The sequence below is a fragment of the Artemia sp. Qi Xiang Cuo genome, chromosome 2 (genome assembly GCF_049724085.1).
Source record: "Artemia sp. Qi Xiang Cuo chromosome 2, ASM4972408v1, whole genome shotgun sequence".
In the NCBI taxonomy this organism is placed as follows: domain Eukaryota; kingdom Metazoa; phylum Arthropoda; class Branchiopoda; order Anostraca; family Artemiidae; genus Artemia; species Artemia sp. Qi Xiang Cuo.
This window is the reverse complement of record NC_142795.1, coordinates 84,300,922-84,315,508: the sequence shown is the minus strand read 5'-3', so window position 1 is coordinate 84,315,508 and position 14,587 is coordinate 84,300,922. Positions and strand designations below refer to the sequence as shown.

At 36.4% G+C, this 14,587-nt stretch overlaps 1 protein-coding gene across 2 annotated transcripts in view; it reads right to left on the bottom strand.

Moving 5' to 3' along the window:
• Window positions 1–5,384: 5,384 nt before the first annotated feature.
• Window positions 5,385–14,587, bottom strand: part of Grip84 (Gamma-tubulin ring protein 84) — a 94,162-nt gene continuing 84,959 nt past the window's right edge. For both annotated transcript variants that reach the window (XM_089103626.1, XM_089103631.1), the window contains 2 exons: window positions 14,152–14,312; window positions 5,385–5,891 (listed from right to left, as the gene is read on the bottom strand). In XM_089103626.1, coding sequence (XP_088959752.1) covers window positions 5,789–5,891; window positions 14,152–14,312 — 264 coding nt within the window. In that variant the 3' untranslated portion in view covers window positions 5,385–5,788. The remainder of the gene's footprint in view (window positions 5,892–14,151; window positions 14,313–14,587) is intronic.

Sequence of the window (14,587 nt, the reverse complement as noted above, 5' to 3'; positions counted from 1 at the left end):
ACTATTTTGAATTTTTCAAAAGAAGAACATCAAGAAAAGGAAGTTTCCCATTCTCTTCCAATTAAAAAGTAAACTTTAAATCCCCCCCCCCCAAACAATTAATATGTTCCAAAAATCCTTTTAATTCCTCCTCCCCATAATACCATACTGAAATAATGTCATCAATATACCGGCCCCAGAAAATATGTTTTAAAAAATATGAATCTAACGCAATTGTTTCAATATTCTCCACAAAAATATTAGCTAATAAAGGGGATAAAGGGGCCCCGATAGGTAAACCATTTATTTGTTCAAAATACTCCCCTCTAAATTGAAAAAAATAAGACAACTTATTGCACAACCCTACAAAACACATAATTACAGAAACATGCAAATCTGTTTTGCCACTAATCAAATCCAAATTTCTTAAGAGCTTTCCTTCTAAAAGAGTATCGGCTGCTTCTACATCAATATTTGTGTACATTGATACAATGTCGAAGCTTAAAAGCAAAGAATTCGAAGAAATTACTACTTTTTCAGTTTTTCAACCAAATTCGAAGAATTCTTAATATACGAAATTTTTGTAGACAAAAGTGGTTTACAGATTGACATTAAACATTTGCTCAAAACACTTGTTGGTGACCTTGTACTTGACACAATTGGTCGTAATGGTAGGTTAGGCTTATGAATTTTCGGAAGTCTAAAATTTGGGAAGTAAAGTTCAATTTACCCAATGTAGTTGACCTTTGTCCAAATGTTATATCATTGAACGCTAATGAACTGAATCCAAGAAGGTCAGAGGCTAGCTTCCGCCTTTGCTTTGAAAAGAATTAGAGATTTAAGCAAAATGTAGTTTTATTTGATTTAGTATATAAACTTTTGTTTTAGTTTAGTTTCACTACTGATGACGCTCATTATATATGTGACTAATATATCTAGTACTTTTTGTAAATTTTGTTTCACACTGTCTGTTTGAAAAGAATTTATACCTATTTTGGAATTTTATTTTATCGTCATGGAATGGCAGTGTGGTCTCCGAAATTATCTTTCCCATGCTATAGTGTCGTTCAATTAACTTGTAGGCCTCAAAAGGACTGTTGGTTGTTAATTTGCAATACGGCCAAGGTTAGATTCATTTAAGCCTTTGCTGGTTTTTCAGTCTTCTTGGGTAGGAGGACTGCTTGAATGTTGAGCAAAACGCCTCCTAGGGCAAGGGTAATCCCCTACAGGAGCTTGTTCAGTTCTTCGTCGTTTCTAATGGCAACCTGAAGGTGACGAGGAATAATACGAGTTTTTTGTTGTTGTCTCATGCAGCGTTGCAACCAAGCTCAAGGACCTCGTAAGCCAAAAACTCGAAATTTTAATAATTAAATTGCCCTTTCAGAGACTTGTGCAAAAGATTTCCCAGGATTTCAAGACTGACTTGAGGTTACAGAGCTGTGCCGTGACGGCCCTACAAGAAGCCAGCGAGGCGTATCTAGTTGGAATTTTTGAGGACACCAACTTTTGTGCCATCCCACCAAGAGGGTGACCATCATGCCAAAAGACATTCAACTTACTAGTCGTATCCGTGGCGAGAGAGCTTAAGCATCTGAATTCTATGTAACCTATTCTTAATCAAAGGCCCTTGTACAAGCAACTACATGCTTCAAACAAATACATGAAATAACGTTACCGAGCTTATTGTTCCCTGGAAAATGAGTAAATGACACAATATGGACGTATGACGTAGGACGTATACGTATGAGTAAAATGACACAATAAAAAAATTCAAAATGGATGAGTCATACATTCGGCGTGGCGTTAAATCAAGTCAGAACGATCTAATTAATGAATGAGAAAGACCCACAAAGCTTGAAACTAGTCAAATATATTGTTAACTTATACTGATAGATGAATATACCCAAGATTACCAAAAAAATATACCGAAAAAATTTAATAATAATAAAAAAAAAGTCTTGCAAACCCATAGAAACTTCGAAACTAACCAAAGATTTTGTTAGCCTATATTGACAGATAAATATACCAAAGATATTCTTTCCGTGAAATAACTTTAATAGAGTTTAAAGTACAATAACCAAATAATTAATTGCAATAGGTTTCAATAAGTACTCTTGAACGTAATTCAAAAGTCACACTTGCCTAATGGACGCCAAAAATTAGAAAAATCCATTGCAATCAAACAGTTCGTGGTAACGAACTGTAAGGAACGACACTGGTCAATAGTAACCAAAACTCTAGAAAATAGAGTTTTGATAACAATAGATACATCAAACAAATCGGATTTTTATGCTGATTCAAAATATATAAAGTTCACTAAGTTTAATATTACCCACCAAAAGTTACAAACCTGAGAATATTTGTCCAATTTTGATAAAGGGAAGAAACACCCCAAAAGCGTCGAGCGATCTTATTTAAAAATCATACAATCAGATTCAGTATGTTAGAGAACCTTACTGTATAAGTTTCAAGCTCCTATATACAAAAATGTGGAATTATGCATTTTTCGCCAGAGCAAAGATCATGGATAGGTCTTCATTTATTCATTTTTTTTTTAGTTTTCCCCAGGGGCGAGTGTCAAACCAGTGATCCTAGAAGATCCGGAAAGGGCTCATTTGACCAGACTTAAAAAGTTCTAGTGCTTTTTTTAAGTGACCGAAAAGATTGGAGGGCAGCTAGCCCCAATCCTGTGTCCCTTTTTTCTCAAAAGCTGTCTAATCAAAATTTAAAGATGGCCATCTTGTTCAGCTTAATTGAAAGGTTCAATAATTTTGTCTTTGAAGATACCATGACCCCCCCCCCTCCCAGAGCCCTTAGGGAAAGGGCTGTAAGTTAGAAACTTACCCATTATTGACGTATTATATTTGTTATTGGGAAGTATACTGACATTTGTGTGTGCGTGTGTATGGGGGATGGAATTTTCCGCTTGGGACGGGATTTTCCAAGGTGAAAAATTTGTATATGGAAGGAAGTTTCCGAGGGCAAGCTTTTCAGGAGAAATTTGCCAGAATTTCTATACGAAATTCATTTTATTTGTCTTACTTTGTCTTTGTTGACTATATTAAACATGTGGAGATGTTCCGAGGGAAATTTTCAGCAGTATTTGAATAATCTAGAGGATTTTTCCAAGGAAAGGCGGGAGGGGAGGGGGGGGGGGGCTTCTCAGCAGAAGAAATTATTCGTGGGGGAATTTTACGCGGGAGCGACTTTCCACTGGAGTTGGGGGGATTTCCGGGGAAAATTTTCTACAGAAGGATGTTTCGGCATGAATTGAGAAACGATCAGAAATTAAAGTCTTTTCAGCTTAAACTATGCTAAGGAGAGTTTTTCAGGCGGAATTCTCCGCGAATAAAGTTTCCTGGGGGATTTTCAGTAGGGATAAAATTGCCGGGGGGTATTTTCTAGGTGGGTGGTTGGGGATACATTTTAAGTTCGAGGACCTTTACTTTACGGACTTTTCTGTGAGGGGAAAGAATTTTCCATGGAGGGAAGCTCTATTTCCCGGCATTGCCTGAAAAAAACTATCAGAAATAAAATTAATAAAAACAAGTTTTTTCAGCTGAAAGTATGGAGCAACATTAAAACTTAAACAGAAATTATTCCATATATTAGGAATTGCCGCCTCCTCAATACATCACTCGTTAAGCTAAAGTATGACTTTTTGTTCCGACTCTTTAATTAGAATGAGAACTTTTCTAAAAGCAATAAGAAACCTTAGCGTGAAGAACGAGGGATTGAAGAGGGGGCAGCCCTCCTATTACATGGAATAATTTTTGTTCGTTGTAAGTTTTAATGTTCGTCCTTACTTTCAGTTGAAAAAACTTGTTTTATTTTTAAAAAAAACTTATTGAACGCGAGGGGTAGAATGATGTTAATTATGAGGCTATAAAAAAGTAAGAATTCGGAATTAAGTTTGTAATTCTGAATAAAGATAAAGAGAGAGATAAAGCAGATAAAGAAGTAACATAGACAAAACAGGAAAGCAAAACAAAATCGTTTATAGGGCTAAAAGAGCCATGCAAAACGACGGCTGCATTGTCAGGAATCAGCATTTGTCTTTCTTAAAAAAAAAAAAAAAAAAAAAAAAAAATTGTCATAGTTATAGGCAACAGAAAGTATCCATCAGCATATATACAATATCCATCTAAAAAATATCCAAGCATTGCATTGCAGCTTCAGACTAGTTTCGGTTCATACTAGCTTCATTTAAAAATAAAAATCTACACCAAATTTTCATAACAAATGCCACCCCTTACACACATACACCATATAATACAAGTGAGTTTCCATAGTTAGGTAGCACGACCGCCAGAAAATCATGCATTTCCCACAGTGGCTCGGGTTATGAGTGATGAAATTATGCATTCTGGAGTCTTTCTTTTATTAATAGCAGTTTTCTTTGGCTCATTCGATTGGTAATCGGAAATTACGATTGCAATTAAGAAGAAAATAATATTGTTGTACCCCTGACCAAGATAATTTCTTAAACCACATTGGCCTGTCATAATGTAAGAAAAGGAAACGATCAAAAATGGGTTTTTTAAGGCCAAACGAGAATACTGAATAAACAAACAAAGCGATTATTTCGAGAGGGCAACCACCTCTCTTCTTCAGCGCGAAACGAAATAATGTTTTCCTGAAAAGTACCGAAGAAAAAAACCAACAAAAACAAACGCGGAAAGTCAATGTGAAAAGATATAAAAAAAACAATGAAAAAACCAAAAAATTAAAAGATGAATAACATTCAATAAAAGCCAAAAATTACAAGAATTAAAACCAAAGACCTAACAACCGTAAAAGCGAGTCATTCGCCAACATCCGCGATTTGCACAAAATCCAAAAAATTATGAACTACCATCGACGGATACTAGCGAACGTTGCGAACGGATACATAGCGAACGGATACCAGTGATCGTTTCCTTTTTTTATATTATGGTACCCATCATAAATAAGATGAGCAGAAAGGAAGTTTTTGCACCACCTAACAGGACGGTAAAAAGAGAAGGTAATAGCAGGTAATATGCAGCAATGGTAATATTACCTTGGTAATAGCAGCATAAGTTGGTAATAAGGCAAGTGTGGTGTAACTTATGATAACCCACATATTCAAAATGAAGAGATACGAATCTTTTGCCAACAAATAATTAGCACAAATAAATAAAAAAGAATAGAGGATAATCACAACGTAAAGACAGAGAAGCCACACACAAAGAAAAGGGAAGTTGAAAAACAAAAAAAAGGAGAAGTTACAAAATGTTAACCAACGAAAAATTAAAAGAGATAGAATCGGTAATAAACAAAACTATGATGTTGCAATTTAGCTCAATATTTTACCTAAAATGACCTATATTTATGTGTAAACAAAACGGTCAAGCGGAATCAAAATTTAAAAATAGAACTTTACATATCATCTGGAATCACTATTTATTACTAAATTGGCATAAACATGTTCTACAACAGACTAAGAAGTCAGTCAAGTGTGTAAATAGAGCTGTTTTACTAACATATATTTCTTATTTAATCACTAATAATCTTTTCTAAATATTTGCAATTAAATTTCACGATCCAAGCACGTGATTAATGTCCCTATTGGCAATTACCAGTTCTGAAACCGGACATCATAAAATTTACGCTGGGACATACTTTGTACCTCCATTGTTACGACTGTGCAGTACGGTCGGTTTCCTTCGAGCTCATTGCTAAATTTTTCCTTTTACCTCCGCCCAATTAGATATCAAAACTTTAATCAAGTAGAAAAACGAGGTGGACAAGCTTCATTAAAAGACAACAATCAAAATCTTTTAAAGTTTTAGCCAGTTGTTTTCATAGAATCTTCAGATACAAGACTGCTGGACGTGAACGTAGTCTTACTCATTTGAATCACATTGTCATAGAATGAATTGTAGTTCAACCTGAAAAGAAAACATCTTTTACTAGTGTTGTTAAGAAAATATTTGATTACTTCTTAAAATGATCGAGATCCATACCAATTGGTCTGAGACAAAGAACTCCGATTTTGTCCTTAAAGCCCCTTAAGTTCTGAAAAAAACTATATGTGCTCATTAGTTGAAACCAAACTAGTGTGCAGGATATGAGGAGTGACTTTGCCCCCCCCCTCCCACAAAAAAGAAAAAGCATCCGGATAGTCACTGTTTTCTGCTCATATGCTACATACTTTCACGCAATTTGACTGTCTACCTGAGGTTTGATGAACTCCTCCTCCCAGAAGAAAATTATCATAGGCAGCGCAATAGCGCTGCTATGTATGCGCTGCCTATGTAAAGAACGATGTTGGCACAGTGTATTATTTATTTTATTTTTTTCCATACCCGGGCACTCCGTGTCGAAGGAGTTGTCGTAGAAACTTCGAAAAGGGCTCATTCGATTGAAAATTGGAGTGGCTAGTGCCCTTTTTAATAGTCGAAAGTGATTGGAGGGAAACTAGCCCCCCCCCACGCCCATCGTTTTCCCAAGCACATCCAATCAAAATTTTGAGATAGCCATTTTGTTCAGCTTAGTTGATTTCCAGATAGAAAATATGTTTTTAAGGAGGACACTCCCCCACAACCTTCGGGGCAAGGGTTTTAAGTTTTGCCCTAAGGGAATATAAGATCGATCTTGGCACAATGTATCATTTATTATGTTTTTCCTTTAGAGCAGGGCACTTCCTATCGAAGAAGTTGTCGTAGAAACTTCGAAAAGGGCTTAGTCGATTTGAGATTAAAATGGCTTGTGCTCTTTTAAATAGTCAAAAGTAATCGGAAGGCAACTAACACCCTTTCCACGCCCACCATTTCCCCAAACACATCCAATCAAAATTTTGAGATAGCCATTTTGTTCAGCGTAGTTGATTTCCAGATAGAAATTATGTTTTTGCCTTCAGGGCAAGGGTTGCAAGTTATGCCCTGGGGGCATATAAGGTTTTTATAGAAGGCGTTGTCGTAGAAACTTCAAAAAAACGCTAATTTAATTGGAAATTCCAAGGGCTAGTGCCCTTTTTAACATTCAAAAGTGATTGGAGGGATACTAACCCTCCTGTCACGTCAATCTTTTCATCAAAAACACTCAATCAAAATTTTGAGATAGCCATTTTATTCAACGTAGTTTTAGTTCTGTAAATTAGGTCTTTGAGGATGACAACCCCCTCACAGACCTCCTGTCAAGGGTTGTAAGTTAAGCCCTGGGGGCATATAAGGTTTTTATAGAACACGTTGTCTTAGAAACTACAAAAAACATCCATTCGATTAGAAATTGAAATGACTACTGCTCTTTTTAGTAGTCGGAAGTGACTGGATTGCAACTACCACCACTTCGACACCCACCATTTCCCCAAACACAACCAATCAAAAATTTGAGACAGCCATTTTGTTCCACGCAGTTTAAAGATCAGGAAATTATACCTTTGAACAGGACACTCCCCCCAGAGTCTTCAGGCCAAGGGTTATAAGTTATGCCCGGAGCATATTAATTTTTATTGAAATTTTTGTCGTAGAAAAAGGGCTCATTCGATTGGAAATTCAAAGTTCTAGTGCCCTTTTTAATAGTCGAAAGCGATTTGAGGGCAACTAACTCCCCTCTCTCGCCCCCCTTTTCCCCAAAACGTCCAATCAAGATTTTTAGACAGCCATTTTCGTTGATTTTCCGATAGAAATTATGTTTTTGAGGAGGACACTCCCCCACAGCCCTAAAGGCAAGGGTTGTAAGTTATGCCCTGGGGGCATATAAGGTTTTTATAGAACGCGTTGTCGTAAAAACTTCAAAAGGGCTCATTCGATTGGAAATTGAAATGGCTAGTGCCATTTTTAACAGTCGAAAGTCATTGGAAGGCAACTAACAGCCCTTCCATGCCCACCATTCCCCTAAACATCCAATAAATATTTTTGAGATAGCCATTTTGTTCCACACAGTTTAAAGTTCAGGAAATTATATCTTTGAGCAGGACACTCCCTCCACAGTTTTCAAGGCAAGGGTTATAAGTTATGCCCTGGGGGAATTTAAGGTTTTTATTGAAATCTTTGTCGTAGGAACTTGAAAAAGGGCTCATTCGATTGGAAATTCAAAGGGATTTTTTTGCCCTTTTTAATATTCGAAAGTGATTTGAGGGCAACTACCCCCCTCACATCCAAACACATCCAATCAAAATTTTTAGATAGCCATTTTATTCATCTTAGTTGAATTTCTTGGAACTTGGGCCCTTAAAGGATACAACTCCTCCCCGCCACAACCCTCTAGACACGGGCTTTTATCTCTGCCTTAGCACCACGTAAGGTTTTTATAGAAAGTAATGCCGTAAAATCATATAAAAGGGTTCACTAAATTGCAAACTGAAAGGGATAGTGCCCTTTTAATAGTAAAAAGTGATTGAACGGCAAGTAACCCCCCTCGCACGCCCACCATTTCCCCAAACACATCCAATAAAAATTTTGAGATATCCATTATGTTTAACTTACTCGAAAGTTCTGAAATTAGGTCTTTTAGGATGATAACCCCCTCAGAGCTATCAGTGCATGGGCTGTAAGTTATACCCTTGGGTCATTTAAGGTTTATATACAAAGTGGTTGTAGAATTTTCAGAAAGGGCTCATTTGTTTGGTAATTAAAATTGCCCTTTTTAATAGTTGAAAGTGAGTGAAAAGTAATTGACCCCCCTCTCACGCCCAACTTTTCCCCAAACACATCCAATCAAAATTTTTAGATAGCCATTTTGTTCAACGTAGTTGAAAGTTTTGGAAATTAGGTCTTTGAGGATGACAACCCCCCCCCTACAGCCCTCAGGGCAAGGGTTGGAAGTTATACCCTGGGGGCATATAAGGTTTTTATTGAAAGCGTTGTCGTAGAAACTTCAAAAGGGCTCATTCAATTGGAAATTGAAAGGTCTAGTGCCTTTTTTAATCGACGAAAGCGATTGGAGAGCGACTAACGCCCCTCTCACGCCCACCATTTTCCCAAACACATTCAATCAAAATTTTGAGATATAAGATAAGATAAGATTTATTGCTGAAAAACGGCTATCACAAGCCCAAAAGGGCCGAATTCGCACTTTAGCGTGAAATAAAGCGAAAAAAGAACAACAAAAACAAATAATCAAAAAACAGGAAATTATAAAAGGGTCAATGTCAAATACGTAAAAATCTTAAAAACAAAGACAAAATAAACTCATAAAACTAGAAGGCCAATGTCAAGTCATCAAGAATGCCAAAAAAAACGAAAACTCATAAAATTAACAAGGGGATAAGGTAAATTTAAAACAAAAACATAAGTTAGTTGGTGACTAACAAACATAAATATAAAACCTCCAAATTTGCAAAATGAGTATTAAAATTAATAACTATGAGGTAAAGAGTGAGTGAGGGGGGGGGGGGGGAGGCAGCGGAGATTCACTGGTGGAAAATGTCAACTATGTAAGGGGTAAAAGTTCTTCTATATCTTTCAGTGCAAACTCTTATAGGGGCAAGAAGGGGGATTTTTGTTGACACAACGCGGGAGGCAGGGTCGAAGGAGTGAATATTGACCAGGCAAAAGGGGAATTGTTCGAGGGTTATGAAGGGCATTGTTAGCAAAACGCAAGGTAATTTTTGCTCTCCTTTCCTTAAGGGTGATATCCATTTTGTTCAACGTAGTTGAAAGTTCTTGAAATTATGTCTTTTTGGATGATAGCCCCCGCAGAGCCCTCAGTGCAAGGGTTGTAAGTTAAGCCCTGGGGGTATAATAAAAATAGGGCATATAAAGTTTATATAGAAAGTTGTTGTAGAAATTTCAAAAAGGGCTCATTTGATTGGAAATTGAAATTGCCCTTTTTAATAGTCGAAAGTGACGGAGAGTAATTAACCCCCCTCTCACGCCCACCATTTCCCCAAAAACATTCAATCAAAGTTTTGATATAGCCATTTTGTTCAACGTAGTTGAAAGTTCTGGAAATTATGTATTTAAGGATGATAAACCCCCCAGAGCTCCAAGGGCAAAAGTTGTAAGTTATGCCCTGGGGGCATATAAGGTTTTTATAGATAGAGTTGTCGTAAAACTTCAAAAGGGGCTCATTTCAATTTTAAATTGAGAGGACTAGTGCCCTTTTTAATAGTCGAAAGTGATTGGAGGGTAACTAACCCCTCTTTTACGCCCACCATTCCTCCAAACACATCCAATCAAAATTTTCAGATAACCATTTTGTTCAACGTAGTAGAAAGTTCTGGAAATTAGGTCTTTGAGAATGACACCCCCCGTAGCCCTCAGGGCAAGAGGTGTAAGTTATGCTCTGGGGGCATATAAGATTTTTATTGAAAGTGTTGTCGTATAAAATTCAAAAGGGCTTATTTGATTTGAAATTGAAAGGGCTAGTGCCATTTTTAATAGTTTAAAGTGATTGGAGAGGGACTGCCACCCCTCTCACGCCCACCATTTCCCGAAACACATCCAATCAAAATTTTGAGATAGTCATTTTGTTTAACGTAGTTGCGTGAAATACAAATACAAATGATTGTGCATTGACAGTTTAATATACATATAATGATATTTAGTAATCAAGATGTTAATATTATTTGATTTATCAAAGTTATAAAAGTGAAAACATTTATATTTTTTTTCAGTAAAGTGCAAATTTTGTTCTGGGCTTGGGAAGGCATAGGGGTTTTGAGCCCAACTTAAGTTAATATCTGCTCGTTTTGAGTTTGACTCGGTTATTTATTGTAATTTCTGTTCGTTTTGGGTTTCATTTATTTATTGATGCTGATTTGTGGTAGTTTCACGCTTGGTAGATTATTTAATTATATTTTTGCTCATTTTTTGTTTAATGGAGTTCTTTACTTTTCTTTGAGAAACATATTTTGTGGAAAAAGTTTTTTTAATTAATTAGTATAAGAGGCTAGTTTACAGTAATGCAACAATTACCTTCTCAAAAATTCGCAAATTTGAACATTTGGGTAAAGCAGAATAAGAAAAAAAATTATTTCGTGAGCACGAAATAATTTTTGCATTTTTAGCAGCTCACTAGGGCAATATTTTTTGTTTCAGCAATATTGATATTCCGCCAAATTTATTTTTACGCAATACTAAATTCATTTGAGCGCTAAGTCTTGATTTTTATTTTATTTCTCTAAAAAGTAGTATTTTTTTCACGGGCCTAGTGCTACCGTCCACTTTGACTAATCATTTCTGTTCATAGTTACGGTTAACTTTACTAAGTTATTTTTTTTTGGACCGAGGAAGAGGAACGGTATAAAGTCTTAACAACTTTAGTAGCTCTTTAATTGCTAAAGAAATTAGGGGCCTGTCTTTGCTCCTTTATTAGTGGTGATACTAGAAACCTGGCCCAGGGCAAAAAAAGCAACTTTTAAAATAAAAGAGATACAATTTTTTTTTAACGCTGATCAATACTCCTTGAAGAGTAAAATCAACTCTTGATAACTCGAACCTTGATAACTCAAAATCCTCGACATCTCGAATTATTTTCAATCCGCTTGAAAAAACCTGTATAAGTCGAAGAAAAAAAAACACATGCATAATCCGAAATAATTTTGCGGTTATATTTTACCTCTGTAAGTCAGAATGACCCACAAATTACCTCTATAACTCGAAATTCAGTAGATAAATAGTCTTTTGATTTCCACTTTACCTACAGAAACTAAAGTTTACCTCTGTATCTCGAAGTTTTTTCAACGGGCCTCTGTTAGTCGAAACACCGGTATACAGATTGCAACGTGTAGACTTTGATATGTATTAATTTTGTGTAACATATTTTATATCAGATTCGGTTAATATTCAGCTGCATATTTTCTAGCAAACTAAATTTATTATTGGCATTTGAAAGTCAAGTCTTGACACTTGAAAGTAAAGTCTTGATATATCAGGTCTATAATATACTAATAAAGTTAGGCAATTTTGTACCTCTGTAGCTGGAATTTTCACTTGGCTTACCTCTGTAACTCATTACCTTTATAAGTCAAACTTTATGTACAGTGACCTCTATAACTCGAACTATACGTAACTAGGAGAAAAATCGAATTTCGAAAATCGAATGAATTTCGAGTAAGCAAGAGCCGACTGCTCATTGTGATCTTTGTATATATTTGATACATGTGTATTGTGATAGTTTTTTGTCTGTGGAAAAAATCTATTATTTCGAGGAGCTGACTGCTCCTCTGTTGTAGTAGTCTACATACTAAATAAACTAAAGAATTACTATACTCAAACTCATTGTCAGCAACTCATTGCAAAAAGAAGCTACAGGGAGAAAGTAGGAATTTGGCTTCTCCAGCATCCCCCTACTCCTCCAGGTACCAGCTTCTCAGCCGTAAATTAGGCAAGTTACGACTCGTTAGAACTGTAATTACACAAGTTTTTAGTCTGCATGGCCAAATGACCTAAGCAGGGCTAGGGCCCCTCCTTCGCTCCCCCGCCATCCCACTTCCAAATTTTTTGCGGAAATTATAGCACAGTACACCTTTCTTAAATAAACACATGCAATGACTTTCAATATGGATGAATTAAGGCACGCAATACCCCCTCTCTTCTTAAAAACCTTTTACCCGATAGTTAGACATGCTTTACCTATTTTGAAGTAAAATCATGCAACGTTTAGACGTAAAATCAAACTGAATAGATTCATTCAACAATGAATTTAAACAATAAGAGAAAATACATTATCTTATAACTTGCAAGGCTCTGAGCTAGGGAATGCAGGGAGAACCGTGCGGAAAGGCAAAATATGGTCCCTTAGCCCCCTCAAATGACCCCTTCCTTCCCGCTGCAACTCCAAATTTTTGGCAGAACATTATAAATATTACACTCTGTTTAAATCGAACATACAATGATCTGTATGACTCATGGCATACAAAAGCACAACTCCCCTATCCTAACAGCTTTTTAGAAGATAGATCGATATATTGTAACTAGTTGCAAGACTTCCAATCAGTATGATTAGATAGCCAAAGTGAGACATTTGCCTCTCCAGCCCATCCTCCTACCTCCAGCTTCTGAAGAGTTTCCAATTCCTCTCGTCACTAGATTTTTAGCAGAAAAGTAGGTATATTAAGCCCTATTTGAATGAAATCATATGCTCAGTGTGGATCTGCATAATCGGAGGCACAAATATGGCCATTGGACCTTCTGGGGCAATGCACCAGGTTCCATGACACAACTTTCCACAGGTTCCATTACACAAGAGATTCGCTGGAGATAGTAGAGGGCTGTTGAGAACGTGAGTGACACAAATACTTCACATTTATTTTATTCAATGAAAGACCAATCTCAGAATACGCATAGACCAGTCAAATAAAATTCTTCTCGATTTAGGACAATAATCTGCTAGGACTAAACATAGCGTCTGCAAAATTCAGTACTGTAATATCACACTACTCCACAAAAGAACCTGTGGCTCAATTATTGTAAAAAAGAGGGGAGTTGATAGCTTCCCGCCTAGCCCCTTAATATACAGGAGTCAACACAACAAGCCTATTTGCCAGAGCAGGCGACTCAAGAAATTCGAACTGTCCTATTATCCTACGGTATAGATCTCAACTAGATACAACAATAGACCTACACAGCACTTAAACGCTAACGCCTTTTAACGCCTTAAACGCTAAGACCTACACAGCACTTAAACGCCTTTTAAGTGCTAACGAGCACTTAAAAGGAGTTGCGCATGTACGCCATAGTCGAAAGCTATCCTAAGCACAAGCTTAATTACAACCATCGAAATGTTTTCATCCTAATAAATCAGCAATCTAAACGAACTCGCATAAAAAGCAAAATTTGATTACTGACACAAATTTTGGTGCTCCCAATAGGTTCACTAAATAGATACAAATCCAACTGCCTGAAATTAGTGCATTCTATCCATAACACTTATACACAACATCAACTGCTATGAGATAAATGAGACCAAACCCCCACAGGAGACACAAAATTCATTTATAGTTTTGATATTGATACAACTGGTGGAGAAAACATCGATTAGCCTATATGCTATGGCTGTGTATTTCAGAAAGGACTTAATCAAATTGGCTTCTAACAAAACATATATTGTTCAGTAACAAAGTTTTAAAGTTTTTTTTTCTTCTACCAGTCCCCATTTCTAGGGAGCATTCACGTAATTGCATAAAGTTAAGATAAAGAAATTGATGAAGAAGTGGAATTAGTCAGGGACATTCTAACGTATATTAATACAGAAGCTGCTTACCTGTCTAAAAGAGCCGATCTCTTTTCACTACTAGCTTCAAACTGAACCACAGTTACTTTTTCAATGAACGAAACCAAAAGAGCTGAAAATTGCAAGTCCATCTTCTTAATCGTTTCTTCAAAAGTATCAGCCGTTGAAATCTGCTTCGGCTCTTGCTGAGCCTATCAAAGAAAACAACAATTAAGGGGAAGCTAATTGTGAACGTGGGCCAAATCATTTTTGACATTCTCTTGGCATCAATTATTATAAGCAGACTCACTAAACTTAGTCAAAGCTCAGACAAAAAGGTTTAATGCCATTATAGTACCGATAACACGATATGGCCTGTTTTTTTCTAAATTAGTATTTCCACTTGCCTTTTTACGTACTAGTTTTCAGCAGCTTTTTAACTTCGAGGCAAAAAAAAATCTTCAGGTCATGACGATCACCTGTATAT